Raw genomic sequence first — 16,648 nt, forward strand, 5'->3', positions numbered from 1 at the left:
TAATCGCGCAATTTCACCGATCGTGCAAACAAGCGGGCGCGATCGACATTTCCGAGGCGAAAAGGAATCGAGCCGTTAAATATATTCATGGGGGCGGCAAGGAATAGATGCCCCTCCGTTCATCCCATTAAATAATGAGATGTATAAATTAAATTCGCTGCGGAATTTTCCAATCGGATGCGCGTATATTCCATTCATCTCTCGATACCGAGAGAACAGGAAGAAAAATCAGACGTACGAAGCATTGCGAACTTTCGACCAACGATGATTAATCGAATTTAAAGGAGGAAATAACGTTGGCGCGTAGTTTCCTACGCAATTTCGATCGCTCGTAAAACCGTGGTCGATTGTACAATTATCGTATCGATTTCGACTGATCGGGGACCACCGCTCGGTTCCTTCGAGTTTTACCGCATCGGAAACGGGACGCGGAACGTTTCCAAATGAAATTGAACGGAGAGTGATCGGGATTTGGTCGCGGTTCGCCGCGTATTATGACGACGATTAAAATATCGTCGTAAACGACACTGGTGCTTAGCACGGAAGAAAGTACCGATTGCCAATTGCCCGCTATAAAAGTACCTTGTCACGGGGACCCGTTATCCAGTTGTTCTCGGGCTGTACACCCGAAATATCGGCGAAATGGCGACGTTGGTAAGTCTCGTCGAATTCGAATCCACTTGTCCCACGAGAAGAGGGGAACGGCGCTATACGTGATTGACACCAGTCGTTTTCCGAGTAAATTGATCAGTGAGTTTGATCGTTTGCATTTCAAAGAGAATAATACGAAGTCGAGCGTTAGCACTCGAGCATAAAGGAGAAATTAAAACGCGCAAAGAGAGAGAAGTGGGCGTTAAATGGAACAACAACCGTTGCTCCGATACGTTGCTTCGAAATTTGCTTTAAAGATAGATTTCCATCGTAGATTCGGCTGATTCTCAAATCGCGACCGAACGTAAATGAACGTTTTAACGAATGTATCGTTCGTGTTTGGAATTCGTGTTTACCGGCTGGAAATAAAAATCTCTGATTGTGGCACACACTCGGATTCGTTCCGTCGATGTCGGTCACGCATCGCGCGAAATAAAGCAAACCGTTAATTTAAAATTCCTCGCCGCGCAACGATGGGGAGGAATTCGCGTAAATCATCATCGACGTCCAAGTTCGTTCGTTGATCGGAAAACGGTGTAAAAAAACCCGCCGCTTCGTTCATAGCTGACTTCGCTAATTCAACGTGCCCGAACCAAGATTCAATTTCGTACCCGCGTATCTATCTCTTGGCCGCTGCCTTCAACCGCCTCGCTACCTTAAACTTCCGCTTCTTCTCGGCCGTGAAAGAGGAGGGGGACCTCGCGACAAGAAATGGCGGAGCGGCGATAAAACGAGCCGGCGACGATTTAGTGGATATTATCTCCGCTTTTTCCGCTCGGCCGTGCTCCGCGTTTCGCACGTGCGCCATCGCAAGCCAAAATGGCCCGACGTTGTTTTATTGTTTCGGTTACCCGAGCTAAATGTTACCCGCTGTAGCGCTATCATAATGAACTCGCTGCGGCTAAACGATTTTCGAAAATTAGCAATCATCCCTTCCCTCCAACCCGCCATGTTTGCGTCCCTTGCTCGTCCCTGCCAGCGTGCATACGCGCGTATACGGATAGAATTTGTAAACAAAATTTTAACTCCGCAGTTTTCGCGATTTTTCCATTATTTTTCCCAACTTTCTGTTTCTCTCTGTCCTTAGGCGTGGTTTCTAGCGGTAGCTCTGCTATTGACAGCGGTGGCTGGCCGAAATTTAAAACCACCACCGCGAGAGGATCGGACGGAACTGTCGGATCCCGTCCGGGTTCCGCGACGAGTGGAATCCCTCGTCCCGTTGCTGCGCGACGATTCCCAGGTCCCGCGACGACAACTTTCCAGCGTCAACGATCGCAAATACCCACGGAAACGGCAATTGCCGATCGGGGCCAATTTCCAATCGTTCGCGTTAAACGGCCAACCTCGCGCGCCGTTGCACACAGCCACCTTCGACCCCACCACCAACACCACCACCATCGTAACTCGCATCAACGAGGTCGCGAAGCGGATCGAGCCTCGAATCTCGTCCGGCTCGTCCCACGTCGTTTTCGCAACGCCTCGGAGGAGCCACGGCTTCGAGCACTCGTTCCTCCACGGCCATCATCACTCCCATCATCACGGCCACCACTCGCACCACGACCATCGGGCCAAGCACAAGCACGAGCACGGCCACGACCACCACGAGGAGCACAAGCATCACCACGGCCACGAGCACAAGCACGAGCACGGCCACAAGCACGAGCACAAGCATCACGGGAACCACCATCATCACCACGGGCATCAGCATCACTCGAAACACGAGCATCACGAGGAGCACAAGCACCACGCCGAGCATCACCACCATCACAAGCACCACCATCACAACGAGCACCACCACCACCACGAGCATCACCACGTCAACGAGCACCACCACCACCACAGCCACAAGGAGACCGAGAATCACCACCACCATCACGGCCACGATCACCAGGAGCAGCACAAACACGGCCACAAGGAGGAGCACAAGCATCACCACGGCCACGAGCACAAGCACGGCCACCACGAGGATCACCATCACGCCCACCACCAGGATCACCAGCACAAACACGGACACGAGCACAAGCACCACCACCATCAGGAGCATCAGCACAAACACGGGCACGAGCACAAGCACGGGCACCACGAGGAGCACCACCACGGGCATCACGAGGATCACAAGCACAAGCACGACGAGGAGCACGAGCACAAGCACGGGCACGAGCACAAGCACGGGCACAAGGAGGAGCACCACCACGGACATCACGAGGATCACCATCACTCCCATCACCACGATCACAAGCATCACCACCACGAGGAGCACAAGCACGGGCACGAGCACAAACACCGGCACGACCATCACGAGGGCCACCATCATCACGAGCACCACAAACACCACGCGTCTCACGAGCACAAGCACGGCCATTCGCACGAGGAACGTCACAAGCATTTCGACGAGCATAGTCACGAGCATCGCCACGAGAATGGGCACAAACACGCGGAAGCCCACCTCCACTCCGGCTACGAGCAACACTACAAGCAGGGACCGGGCCATTTCTTCGACGCCTCGCAGAATCACGAGGAGTACGTGTTTCCGGAGGAGAGCGAGACGGTGGTGGTAACGCCCCAGGTCGAGGATATCCTTAAAATTAAGAAGGGAGCGGAGGGAGCGGAGAGTACGACCGAAGAAGCTACGACGACGGATGATCGAGCGTGATCGTTCCGTGTCGGAATCGTTTCGATTCCATCCGATACTTTAATCGTTTCGCTTCCTACAAATTGTTTCTTGTCTTAGCCTCGAGTTATATCTTTGTTGACACCTTTGCGAAATACAAAGTTTACACGAGTTTATGATTGCCTTGTCCCTTCCATTAAACCGTGATCGGTTTCGAGACTAGAGACGGAAGTTCGATGGATACGACTACGCTCCGTTTCTCGTTTTCGAAACTACAATAACGTTTAAACTTCGGTCTCGAGATACTCGAAAGACTTCCAACTGGGTGTCTTTCCCATTCTGGGAGGGAAAGGGGATGGGAGAGGAGAAGGGGAGGGGAAATCACGGAGGAAATAAAGGGAGAAATCGGTTACGAAAAGCTCGGTCTTAGTGAAACGTCCGAAAATTTAACATCTGGCCGACGCAGTTGTTCATTACAGTGAATTTTGTAATTGCAAGAGAGAAAAAAAAGAAAACGGGGATATCGGGTTGAGAGACTCGGAGGCAACGATTCTTCGAGGAAGAGTTTCGAACAAACTCCCGTAATCCGGCGAAACAATCCTTCTTCTTCTTCTTCTTCTTCTTCTTCTTCGACGATTCACCGATTTTGAACGACTTACGCCGACAGTTATAATCCAGCCACCCCAAGTTTGCAACGTCGATCGAGAATCTCGTCGGACCTCCCTCCCGAGAGGATGATGGAATTAACCGTACTCTCGAAAGCGAATTGTCTCGAAAAACGAGGAAAGACGCAGACGAGAGGGCCAATCTTCGATTAATTATCCGAGTGAAGTTGAGTTAAGGAAAGGGGAGGGCGGGAAAAAAAATAAACGAATAAATTAAACGGAAGGACTCGTTAATGGAGAGCTCGGGGACATTTTCGAGAAAATCTTGTCTAACTTGACTTTCGTTCCCACTCCTCGTCCACGCGATTAATCTACGTGGATAACAAATAATATTATGCTCCGTTGAACTTTCGGATCTTCGGAATACGCGTTACTACAACAAACGAAGGAGAAACGTCGCGTTCGGTCGACGGATCTTTAGTAGTCTCGTTTCAACCATAATATTATCAACTAATTTCCATTGATCGAAGGAAAATATTTCGGGACGATGGATGTCGTAGGACCGTTTAGATTCTTTCCAAATTGAAACTTTTCAAATCGATCCATCCGATGGTAAAAACGAAAATTTAGTCTAGAATTAATAAATTAATTCAACGAAAAGGAAAAGTTGGTCGTTTTTATCTTACTCCGGCTAAAATATTTCGCTTACCGCGTTGTTGTTTCAACTGAACAACCGTAGATGCGGGCAAAGGACACGATAAACGTAGCAATGTGGAGGAAACGTTTCCACCGGAAACGGTATCGGGTTCGCCGCGCAAAACGTTAATATTTCTAGGCGAGGAGTTTGATCTTGTTTTCGCGACCTCGATCCAGAGACAAAGGGGGAAATTTTAGCGAAAAATTTCGATCCCTTCTTATCATCCAGACGCATGTATACATTTCGATGGAAGATTTTCGAAAGAAGATTTTCCCGCTTTTTTCATTTACGCTCGATTTTCTTCTAATCTAATTTCGAACCACGCCCAAACGATTCATCGTCGAGCAACTGGAGAATACTGGCGAAATACTGGCGGGAAAGGTCGGCAGCGATTCAACTAGAAATTCAAATATCACTGAAATTTCACTCGGTTCGTTCGAAGAAAAATTCATCGCCGAACACTCGCCGTGTACTCGGCTGCTCGATCTTTCAGAAAATTATAAGAGCTCGAACGAGAGAGTTTCTTTCCCCTCTTTCCCTTCCCTTCCGAGAGGGAAGCGTCGCGTAAGAGAGCATCGATTTTCCAACAAAAATTCGCAAAACTGAGAGAGGGATGTCTGCCGGCGAAATGGGTTAATAAATCGTTGGCCGTGATAGATTTCCGGGAGAGGGGAAAAGATAGGGGGAAGAAAGAAAAATAAAATAAAATAAAAAAGAAGAGAGGAGGCGCCATGTTGGAAGTTAAATTGGCCGAGCAGGTTTATCAGCATGCATTGGCCGCCACCCGGAAAACGATGCTTCTCTTCCAATTCGAGGTATAGAGACGCCACGGAAGATAAGTCGAGGCGGAGGAACCTTCTCTCCCCTCCCCTCCCTGCTTTAGATAGAAGAAATTTCGCGACGAGCAGCGTGGAGTAAATCGTGGCTCGAATGAAGACTGCCGAGGATGATTCGAGCGGCGCGTTACGTCCGACCAATTCACCGCGTCGAACCTCCACACAGAATTTTTATTCTTTCCCCTCCACGTTGATCGCGCCATTTCTCCGCCGTTTTTCCCGGAATTCGAAACGGCTCGATCGAGTTTCGATATTAGATATCGTCGCTCCCTCGTCATCCTATCAATTTCTCCTCCCCCTCCCAACGCGTCTCGTTAAAGGTCTGATCGACGCGATTCGCAACTCGTTTAATAACCAGTGCGAAACTGTCGCGGGCGAAAAATCGAGGATCGAGCGCGCTTTTATCCCGTGGAAAAGGAACGTTTCGAAATTTATCTCTTCGTTTCGTGAAAAAAAAAGAAAGAGAAAAGAAAATTCAAAGCGAGTTAATCTAAATCGGGCCGTTACAAATCGTTCTCCCGTTTCGAGGCCCGAATCGTTTCGTTAGAGGAGACGCGTTACGTCGATAATTCAACGGACTTCTCCGATTGGACTAAGAGTCTGCCTGTTAAACGGGGCGTGCTTCTTTCCATAGATCCGGTGTTTTGGAACGGAAAACCGGGAGAGTGAGAGAAGGAAGGAAGGAAGGAAGGAAGACGACGAAGAGAAATGAGGGAGAACGAGGGACTAACGAACCGAGAGGAGCGTCTGTAAGTGGCGTTCCAAGTGCGAATTGTTCGACGATTGTTAATCGCGGCTCAGTTTGTCGATCATCGTGGAACACGTTTCATATCTCGAATGCAATATCTCGAAAAGTCTCGTAAATATTCTTCGCCCCAACTTTCTCTTCGGAACGGGAACGGAGATTCGTTTGCCCCCGAAGTAATTAAAAGACTTTTTTTCATTATTATGGGGAAAAAACTCTGACAAGTAAAATTACATCCGTTCGAGGCGTCCACTCCTTACCGACTATCTTCGTGGGGAAGAATGACGGTAACCGGACGTCGGGCGAAATCACGGAGGAGGGGGGAGAAGGAAATGCGAAAGGGAGAGGAGACGCGTGGAATTGGAAAAAGGGAAGAGAGAAGAAGAAACTAGTGGAAATACAAAGTGAGAGAGGGAGAGAGAGAGAGAGAAGTAACCGGTGATACCGTCCAATCTAATTTCAAAGGGTTACGTTCGACGCGATGGCGGAGAATTTTCACCAAACGGAAGCAGGATGGAGGAAAAAAGGGAGAAAGAGAGGGGCAGTTGGAAAAAGCGAGAGACATTTATACCACGAATAGGAACTTACCGGAAGTCCCTCTTTATTCCTCTCTCCTTCTCTCTCCTTCTCTCTCTCTCTCTCGACTTCCCTATCCGTCTAAGCGCTGCGTTTCCGCGAGAGTAAATTCATTTTCAGCCACGGTTGGAAAAAAAGGAAAAAAAGTCTGTCGGCCGGTGATTTGAATTTAAGAGTTCCCTCGTGAAATCGTATTACACGGTGCAACCGTAAGGCCTCCCACTCGAGGAAATCGGAAGTAAGCGCCGCTGCACGCGAGGGAAAAACGGATGAGGGGATAAAGGGGGCCCGATATATAGGGCATCGTAGCGAGGAGAGCCGAGAATCAGAAGAAACGACGAATCGTTTCGCGAGAAAAAATATATGTAGATAGAAAAGATGGACGGGGTGGGGGTGATATCTACGTATTTAGGGGTGAAAGGAACGTGCCTCGCGACTCTCTAATTGAATGATAGGCCGATACGAATGCGAAAAGGGGTTCTTTCGAGCGTTCGACACCGAGAGATGCTCCTCCTCTGAAGTCTGGAGAGAGGTGGAAGTTGCTAGTTGCAAAATTAATTTGAGGCAAAAGTTCGGCAGAAAGTGAAGGAAAGCCCGAAGAAAGTTGAGCCGAAGAGGGATGATAGCGAGAAGAGGGAGCGGTTGCATAAGAAGAGCGCAAACCAGCCGCTGATGGTCAAGTTTCAAGCGCTTCTGCTTCCTTTTTCTCCCCTCCCCACCCTTCTTTTTTTTCCCTCTCGCGAGCTGATAAGCGATTCACTCGGTAAATACTTTAATTGCATCGAGCACCGTCGGATAATGTAATATATCGCGGTTTAACGCGCGATTAACTCTCCTTCCATCGACAATTTTTCGTTATCATTACTCTTCGTTCTCCCCTTCTCTTCCTTCGAGAGAACGTTCTCGAACCCGAGCGACGCTCAATTTTCGATCTCGAACCCCGGCGTCGGGAGAATGGGTTTCCGGAGAAAGCCCGTGAGCTCGTGATCGTGGAATCGTTACAAATTATAGCCGAATAACCTCTTGTTTCTGTTGGCAATTTTTACAATTTTTCCCCGATTTCGTCCGAAAATTTTTCACCGTTCTTCGAGCTTCGTTATTCTTGATACGGCACGGTGGCCGATAAATCACGTCGATCTGCATGCATTTGCAAATACCGTGCGCAAGCTACGCTCTTTTTTATCGCTGTTTTATTGAACTAACGACCGGCGCGACCATTAAAGAGGTAGGGGGGAGGGCCACCAAGACGCCATTCGAGTTTGTCGTTGACCCACCGGCAGCAGCGAGCCACTTATAATAATGAAGTCGATGAAAAAAACCACAGAACGAGAAGCTCTTCGCCACTTTTAATAGCCGTGCCGATTATAATATATTCCGTGTATTTTAAATTCCACGTTTAAAAAGTCTGCCGGTTCTACGCAGGCAGGCCACGAGGAGGAGGTGGGGGGAAAAAAGGAGAAGAAAGAAGAAAAAGAAAGAAAAAGAAGGGAAGAGAAAAACAGGGGCAAGCGGGTTAAAGTCGGGCCACTAGTTCCCGATGAATGGGAAACAAAAACCGAAATGCGGCCGCAATATTTAACAATTAAGAACCCTTTTATCCTGCCACGAGAACTCTTATTCAATCCTTGAACATTCGGCGAAGAACGGGCGGCGTAAAAAGAGGCCGGCCGCGCTACAAAAGGCAAGAAACGTCGATGGAAAGAGAAAGGTGGACTTTCTTCTTCCGGGATCAGGCTGTTTGATAAAAAAAACACCGCCCAACGATCTCTCTACCACGGTTTACTGCGAATCTTTTTTTTTTCTTTTTACCCAACCAACGAATCGCCCCCTCGGTGTCGTAATCGTAAACAAATTATCTGGACGGACTACGGTTCAACTATCGCTAAGGGAATAAACGAATAAAACTTGCCGGTAATTACGAATCCCATTACTGATACTCGCGTGTTGCCTCTCCCTTCCTTCTTCTCGCCAACAAATCTCGCTGTCTTTTTTCTTTTCCTTTCTTCTTTTTAGCGCAACGTTAACAACGCTACCGCGATACCCGAGAATCAATCCTGAGAATCATCATCCCTTGGCATACGATCGTTCGGGAACAATCCTTGCCGACGCATTTATCGACAATTGATTTCGCTCCCTTCCGGCATGCGTGCGCGTATACACATACGTGTATATATATATATATACGTTCCGCCATCTCTTTCCCTCGCGTTCCAGTTCGCTACCTCGTCTCTCCGCCTCCTCGACCCTCGACCGACCACCACCGGTCCCTTTTGAGGGACTAAAGGGTCCGTTCGCAAGCGTGGCCGACCGCTTCAAGGAAAATACCAAGGATCGTGCCCGCTGTTTCAAGGTTTGCATAGCTTTCACGAGCCTCGTGCCAGAGCTATTCCCGCGCCCTGTACATAAGGTTACGTGTATAGAAGCTTAGACAGGTACTTGAGGAACGGGCTGCGTGCCTCGGGGTAATTTCTCACAGGTGCGGCGCGTCGACCCTGCCAGAGACGCAATCTGCCACCTGCAACGACACACGCGCCAGTGTGTGTGCGCGCGCGTGTATGCGCACGTGCGGTCGCGTGCTTCCACAACCGCCACGCCTCCTGTCTTCTCGTTTCGCGATCCAAAACCCGGATAAATGACCCCCTATCGCGGCCCTCTCCTCTCTCCTCATATTCACCGAGACACAACAGAAAGACGTCTTTGTTTGACGGCTCGCGATTCGCCTCGTCTCGTACACGTAACGTTGTTATCGATACACGCCTGGCTGGCAAAATAAACGAAAGAAATATCGTTTATAATAATAATTAAAGCTTGTCGACGAAGGGAAAAATCGTTGGAGAATTTTCAATTACGAATTAGGCTCAATTACGAACGCTCCGAGGCTCTCCCCCCACCTACCTCGAAGGGGAATCCGCCAAATATTCTCCATCTGCCACCGATAGGTCAATAAAATCGATATTGGAGCGACGTAGCTAATGGTAGGTATCGCGTAACGTTGCTGATATCGTTATTACGCCGAGATCGCCACTCTGGGCGTGGGCGAGGGCAGTTTGAACGATGCGGCTTCGCGCTAGTCGATCGGCCCCGCCGAAAACACGCCACCCCCGCACGGAGAGGGGGCCTCGTAACGATTTTCCGCCCGGCTTTTCGCCTCGCTACCTCGCCGTTTCGAATACGGCGATATTCTGTCGCTGTCACTCGGCTGCCACGTTTCGAAACGCGGCCGTTTCGAATGATCGTTAGAGGGGGGGGAGAGGAGGAGGGGAAGTAAAAACGAATTTCTTCGCCCCGCGAAAAAGATTCGAGCGAGGAGAGGGAAGAGGAATAATTTTCAATTTATTCGACCGAGAGATTAGAGCGCGGCGTCACGCGAACCATCGTTTCCTCAAAACTGTAAACGATCGTCGTCTCTCTACCCGTTAATTTCCGCCGGATAAAATTGCATGCCTAAAGCGAGCAATCCTGACCGCCCACGGTTCTTTTTTTTTTTTTTTCTTTATCGCGTTAACGTGGCTCGATGTTGTTCGTTATCGCGCTGCCATTTCGCCGTTTTACCCTTCCCCGTGGACGCGATCTCGAGGGTGGAAACGCCGTTACGTCCGTCCTGGGAAACGTCTAAATCTCGCCACGATCCGGAGCCCGCCGAGGCGAAGGGCGTGTCAGTCACGCGACCGCCGATACGTTCGTCGTTACGACTGGATGAATTAACCCTCATCCCCCGTCCTCTCTAATTTTCATATCGAAATTACGCGAGTACGAAAATCCCGATCCGCCTTTCGATTCCACGAATTATGCTTCGGAATTATCAGGATAGATAGTATTTTCTTGACCCGAAATAACCGTTACGAGGATCGAAATTACCGATAAAAGTTTACCTAATTTTGGAACGTCGTTGGGAACGGGGCGACGTTTATTCCCCGTTTCGAAAATTGGGGCCAGCGTCTATTTTTTTATTGCTGAAAAGAAAATCTATCCGTATACGCGCAGGGTTGAGCGAGAGTTTGAAAATAAAAAAAGAAGGGGGGGGAAAAAGGAGAAAAATAACTGCTTGTTGTGTCGCGCGGCAGGATCGAATTTACGATCCAATCACTTTACCGAAAAATCAATTTCGCGGGAAATACGTGTCGATACATTCAACGATTTGCCTCGATTTGGCAAATTCTAATTACGGCGCGCACACATGCACGCGTACGCTCGCGCGCGTTCACAAAGCGGGATAATATGTTCGAAGCGAACAAAATCGTTCATGAGAACACTCTATGAATTGGCGAATACTCGGTTGGCTTTGTTCATCTTTCGCACGCTATTTCTCCTGATAATTGAGTGTTGTTTAGCACGCCGCACAATGGAGCATCGTTTGTGTTGAATTCGCTCGACCCCCTCTCCACTCCTCGTATTAAAGGGAACGTTTTCTGGGGAAAAATATCGATTCGAATTCTCCCTCCCCCGCCGAAATTTCCAACAAATCTCATCAAAATAACTATCTCCGAACTTTGAACGAACTTACGAGTCTTAGCGCTGGGATCTCGAATGGCTGCGAATGTTTCTAGGAACACGATTTCATCGGGCTAATGCAATTATCGTTTAGAAGAGCGGTACGCGCGATACTCGCGTATTTTGCGAGCGTTTTCACTCGAAACGACTTGTATTTCACGGGAATGTATTAGCAATTCGTTCGAGCAAAATCGTCGTTCGCTTTTTTTCCCCCGATTTTTCTCGACCGACGATCAAAAATTTCGAGAAAAATTAAACGGATAAAAAAAATCGTTAACATTGGGATATTATTATATATCTGACAGCCGAGACAAATGTCGATTTATTTATCGAGTTACGTTAAATTTAACGAACTACCTTGATGTTTTCTGCCCATCAACTTCAACGTTTATTTCGACCTCCACAAATACGAATATCCTGTTACGCAAGAAAAAGTTGAAAGGGTACAAGTTTGCAATACTAGTCGCGCGATTACCCCATCGTTTATGCCTTCACGAGACGTCTCGTACCCATTCGTGCTATCGCGAATTTCAAACGCGTGCCGTTTAATACTTGTCGCGTCACGTAATCGAGCGATTATCGCCCATTCAACCTTACGTACATCTTACTTCAAAGCACCGAATCGATCGATTTGAAAGATCGCGAAAGAAGCGACGATTCGGCCGCCTCTTCGTAATCCGAGACACCATCGTGGAAATTTCGCGCGAGCATGCGCCGTTTCTCCTCGTTAACGACGCGATAATAATTATTCCTACCGATAATTACTCGTGGAGGGGGAAAAAAAATCATCTGCCCTCCAAGTTCCTCAACCTTTCCGAAAACGTAAACCCTCGTTCTTTTTTAATGATTTTCGATAAATTCATTGGACCAGACCCGAAATAACGATCGAATCCTCTTCTCCCTCCTCCTCCTCCTCTTCCACATCAACCCATTTGAAATTCATTCTCTCCCCAGGGACGATGGTGTTTCGCGTCTGGTCGAATCGACCTCGTGACATTGACGGGATTAATTATGAATTTCCGAAAGAAGCTCCCGGCTGGAACCGATTCGAAACGGACGCGTAACGATGTATAGCAGGCAGGGAAGGGACGATTGATCACGGTGCATTCGAGTGCAATCGGACCCCCTTCTGGATCGAAACTCGGTAATATTGTCGATTAAACGTCGTTACGGAAGTGGATCGAGGATTCTCAGGAACCTGGAAATCTGGGATAATTTTAATTCGATTTACACGATATCTTTTCGATAAATTTACGTTAAAGGGAGGGGACGAGACGAGAGGGGGGAAGAGGAGTAATTAATGTAGAGGGGACAGGAGAAAGGAGGAAAGGCGTGGAGGATAGCATATACGTGATGGTAGAGAGTGGAATTAATCCACTCTAACCGGATAGAGACGAGCTAAGGAACGCGTCCCTTCGAGTGACGCGCGAGATTGGATTCGTTGTACGCGTACGCCATAATTGGCGTTCGCTTCTCCCCCCTAGAAGGCTAGAAGAAACATACACCGGGAGGGCGGAAGAGTCACAACGAGTGCATCTTCTTTCCTCCCTCGATCGAAACTCGAGACTCGACGGGGGACGAGAAAATTAGATACAACGTAGACACGAAATAAAATTATTGGCCGGCCTAGACTTTTATACGGCAAGTTGATCGATACGGGCCGGCCAAAGGAAGACCGGATCCTATCCTTGGCTAATGAATATCCCTGGAAAAAGGAGCATCGATGAAAAAGAAGGATCGTCTATAAGCATCGACGATCCACGAAGCGGCAGTCGATCGTAAAAAAGGAAAGAGAAAAGAAAAAAGAAAGAAACGATCCGCTTTTACGACGTCGTAAAAAAAGAAGGCTAGCCGAATACAGACTCGAACACTCGAATGGCCGAAAGCTAGACGAGAGACGCGCTCTCTTCCTCCACGGTGGAAGCCACGCGTGTACGTAGGCGCGAGCGGAAAGAGATTCGAAAAAGTTGGCGGATCGCGCGTTCCACGACGCGACGAGGAATACAAAGTGTCGAAGGGGACGGCGGTTCCGGGAGAGGAGGGAAGGCGGATAGATATAGGCGAGCGGATCCTGAATGGAAGAGAGAGGAAGATCGCGGAGAGGAGCGGGAGCGCCTGCGCCCTCGGCTATACCGAGTTTCTGCGTACGTTTCCATCAGTCGGGTGTTCAACTCCGGACCGCGAACAACCAGCGATCGGGGGGGGCCGCGTCGCTTCGTCCGCCACCCTTTCGGCCACCGTCGTTTCGAGAGGATCGGGAAAAGGGGCACGGTAAAGTTTCCCACGGTCAAAGTTCCGCCTCCTCTCAAACTTCCTCTCGCTTTCGCACTCCTCTCTTCCCTCCGCTAATTTTTCTACGATGTGAATTCGCACGTAACGAAAATTGGAGATTACGGAGCGGAGAGAGAGAAACTTGGATTGGATTCGCGAACGAAGTTCGGAGAGCACCGAGGCCGTCGCTCGTCGAAGGGGGCGGGGGAAAGGGATCGAAGGGCGTGATCGTTAACGTTAATCGATCACCCGTCACACAGATAAATATCCGCGTATACCCCGTTGATAATCGGTCGGCGGAGCTAGCACGAGGATGGCACGCCGATAATTATGAACGGGGTCGCAAGTCATTAGTCGCGGGTGGACGTTAACGGTGGGGCCTTCAATTGTTAATCGGGTTTACGCGCCGTCGAAACGAAAGAACGCTGTAATCGAACCGATTAGATTTCCCATCCCTCGGCTCGGCTCGACCACGAAACCCACCCCAAGAGAAACAGAGAGAGAGAGAGAGAGAGCGAGTGACTGAAAATTCCGAAAGCAGCCAAACGATAAAATACGTTTCCCGATCCTCGTCACGTCCCCCTCGTCTCCCTCCAAGTAGATCGCATCGTTGGAGCGGAACGATCGTGGACGAAACGATCTCGCGAGTGAGAGAAGGTGGGGAGAAGGCGTACCGATCCATCGCGCGGTCGAATCGCGTAATTAATCGCGAGACTTACGGCGAATTAATTTGGACGGATTTACGATCTGGTGCGAGGGATAGCGAGGCGGTGGATCATGAAGCATCACCTGTGCGCGCAGATGGCCGCGGCGTGGCGGTGGCAGACGAAAAACACGGCGAGGGGCCCCGTTTCGACGCGACGACGCTGAACTCGGCGTGCGTTTCGAGGATAGAATAAAAGGAGGGCATCACAGTGGACGGTCGAGACGTTGCCAAAGGGACACGGGACAGTCCGGATTCGGGATGGGATTCAGGATCGATGAGTTAATTCCGGGTAACGGTTGGGAAGAGAGGAAAACCGGTGGTTGAGCGTCGGAGGAAGAGGAGAAGCGAGCGGAAAGTTTTGAAAAAGTGCATCCCACGGCGGCCTTGTCCCACCACCAGTGAATTAAAAGCAGTCTGCGCGCGGTCTGCAGGGATCGCGAGTACAAAGACATAGAAAGAAAACTGAAGAGAGAGAGAGAGAGGAGCAAAGAAACGAAGGTGGAAAAGGAGATAAACGATCCGTGCAACTTTCTTTCTCGCCAAAGTGTGGAGGAAGAGCAAAGTCGATTTAAAATGGTGTGCGAAAGGGATTAAAGGAGGAAAAGTGCGACGATTTGCGAGTGACGACGACGACAGGGGAAAAAAAGAAAAGAAAATGGATAAACGTAACGAGTATCTCGCGATTAAACAAAAATCGAAGAGGAAAAAGGATTTATGATCCACGGCACATCGTACGGTGAAACGGTAGAATAATAATAATAATAATAATAATAGTAAATCGAGTTTAATTATCTGGTGCAGCTAGACAATTGGTGAAAGTTGGGCGAGGGGAGGGGGGGACACGATAATCGGAAATTTGAAAATCCGTGGACGTTCGCTCCGACGGAAGCGAAGCAGGATGAATCGCGGCGAGTGATCGGGGGGCGAGGGATCGAGGATTGATCGGAACGTTCTGTGGACGTTCTGTGCGCGAGGCAGAGAGAGAGAGAGAGAGAGAGGAGGGGAAACGGTGGAAACGGTGGTGTTGGGAGGAATATGGTGCGGGTGAGCCGGTGAGCCGACGGTGATGGCATGAGGACATTAGTAAGGAAGAGGTGCGGGTCTAGCGAGGAGGAGGATGAGGATGGTGGTGGGCGTGATGGTCCTCGGTCAGCTACTGACGAGGATTTTGCTCGCTGCCCATGCGGGAGATCGGCTCGCGGCCGCTCGCAGAATACTCAGGGACGTGCCTTTGATAGACGGGTGAGTGAAACGATATTACTTTCGATATTACCGTCGGAACCATCGATTCGTGTAGAGGGAGAGAGAGAGAGAGACGAATTTAAAACGAGATGGACGCGAGAGATCGCAACGTAGAATCGGAGGGACCGGTCCTCTCGTAGCTCGCGCGGTGCTTGAATTTTTGGCGTACGCCTCGTAAAATTGTTGAAATTTTAATGAATAACTGAAAACTCTGGTGTAATCGTTAACTGGAGGGTCGTTGAGGCGCACGAGAATCGCGAGGCACGGATTTATAGCCGGCGGAGAACAATGTCGTCGTAACGACGCGCATGGATGACATTCCATTGCCGGAGCGTGCCTCTAATTACACCGGAATTAAGCTCGAAAGGAATGTCGTTCGATTCGCGATCGAATCCATTGGGAAGAACGCTTTGCTCCACCGAAGCGCAAACTTTCCTCGCGCCTCCGCGTAACCGTGAATCGATTCCAAATGTTTTTCCAACCGATTCCAATCTTTCCGCCAGATATTATTTCCCACTACGCGTGTTTCTTCCTCTTCTTCTTCTTCTTCTTCTTCTTCTTCTTTCTGTTTCTTCTCTCTCTCTCTTTCTCCCCTCAAATTGACGAACTGTGAAATTGGAAAATATTGCGCGCAAACAGAGTGGCCCTCCAGCGGGTAAACAAAGAAACAAATTGTTTCCCGTCGATGCGACGATGCAAAGTTCGTTACCGTAAAAATTTCAGAAACAAACAAACAAAAGGGGAGAATCCCGCAGCGTCGCAAAAGAAACGAGACGCGCTTCCCGATACAATCGAGCACGAAAAACCGAGGTGCTGGAAAAAATTCCGCGCAGCAAATGCGGCACACCGAGGAAATTTCGCGGACGGAGAATGGGGGGAAACTAATAAAAGCTAGGAATATGAAAAAAACGGTATCCACTGGCCCAAGTGTCTGTCGCAGCTTGAAATCGTTCCTTTCTTCTTCGACGCGGGAAAGGGAGGATGGAGAGGAGACTCGAATGGAAGGAAACTGGAAGGAGTGGCGCGTTTTCTCCCCGAGAGATAATGAGAAAGTTTCGAGAACGAGAGGGGAGAAGAGGGAGGAGAAGGAGAAGTTAATGAAGAAAGAGGGAGGAGGCGGAGGAAAAAAGGAAAAGGATGGAAGGAATCGAAAGAAGGAGGCGTGAAAGAACTAGGAGCAGGATAGAATTTGGCTCGAGTTCTACTTCCAAGTAGAT

The 16,648-nt window shown here is 49.2% G+C and overlaps 3 protein-coding genes across 7 annotated transcripts in view; 2 read left to right on the top strand and 1 right to left on the bottom strand.

The window, feature by feature from the left end:
• Positions 1-16,648, bottom strand: part of LOC108002915 (REPTOR-binding partner) — a 149,027-nt gene that overhangs the window by 65,772 nt on the left and 66,607 nt on the right. The gene's annotated exons all lie outside the window — the stretch shown is intronic.
• Positions 643-3,329, top strand: LOC108002692 (histidine-rich glycoprotein-like). The gene is made up of 2 exons (XM_017064504.3): positions 643-654; positions 1,739-3,329. Exons 1-2 carry the CDS (start codon positions 643-645, stop codon positions 3,302-3,304), a joined length of 1,578 nt encoding a protein of 525 aa, XP_016919993.2. The 3' UTR covers positions 3,305-3,329.
• The window catches only part of LOC108002925 (dipeptidase 1), a 50,365-nt gene continuing 47,071 nt past the window's right edge, over positions 13,355-16,648 (top strand). The window contains exons 1-2 of one of the 4 annotated variants that reach the window (XM_062071358.1): positions 13,356-14,140; positions 14,285-15,431. In XM_062071358.1, the coding sequence (XP_061927342.1) occupies positions 15,307-15,431 (125 nt within the window). In that variant the 5' untranslated portion in view covers positions 13,356-14,140; positions 14,285-15,306. Of the gene's footprint in view, positions 15,432-16,648 lie in introns of all 4 variants that reach the window. The other 3 variants (XM_062071359.1, XM_062071357.1, XM_062071360.1) reach the window with 3 other exon arrangements.

This window comes from Apis cerana, linkage group LG2 (genome assembly GCF_029169275.1).
Source record: "Apis cerana isolate GH-2021 linkage group LG2, AcerK_1.0, whole genome shotgun sequence".
NCBI lineage: Eukaryota > Metazoa > Arthropoda > Insecta > Hymenoptera > Apidae > Apis > Apis cerana.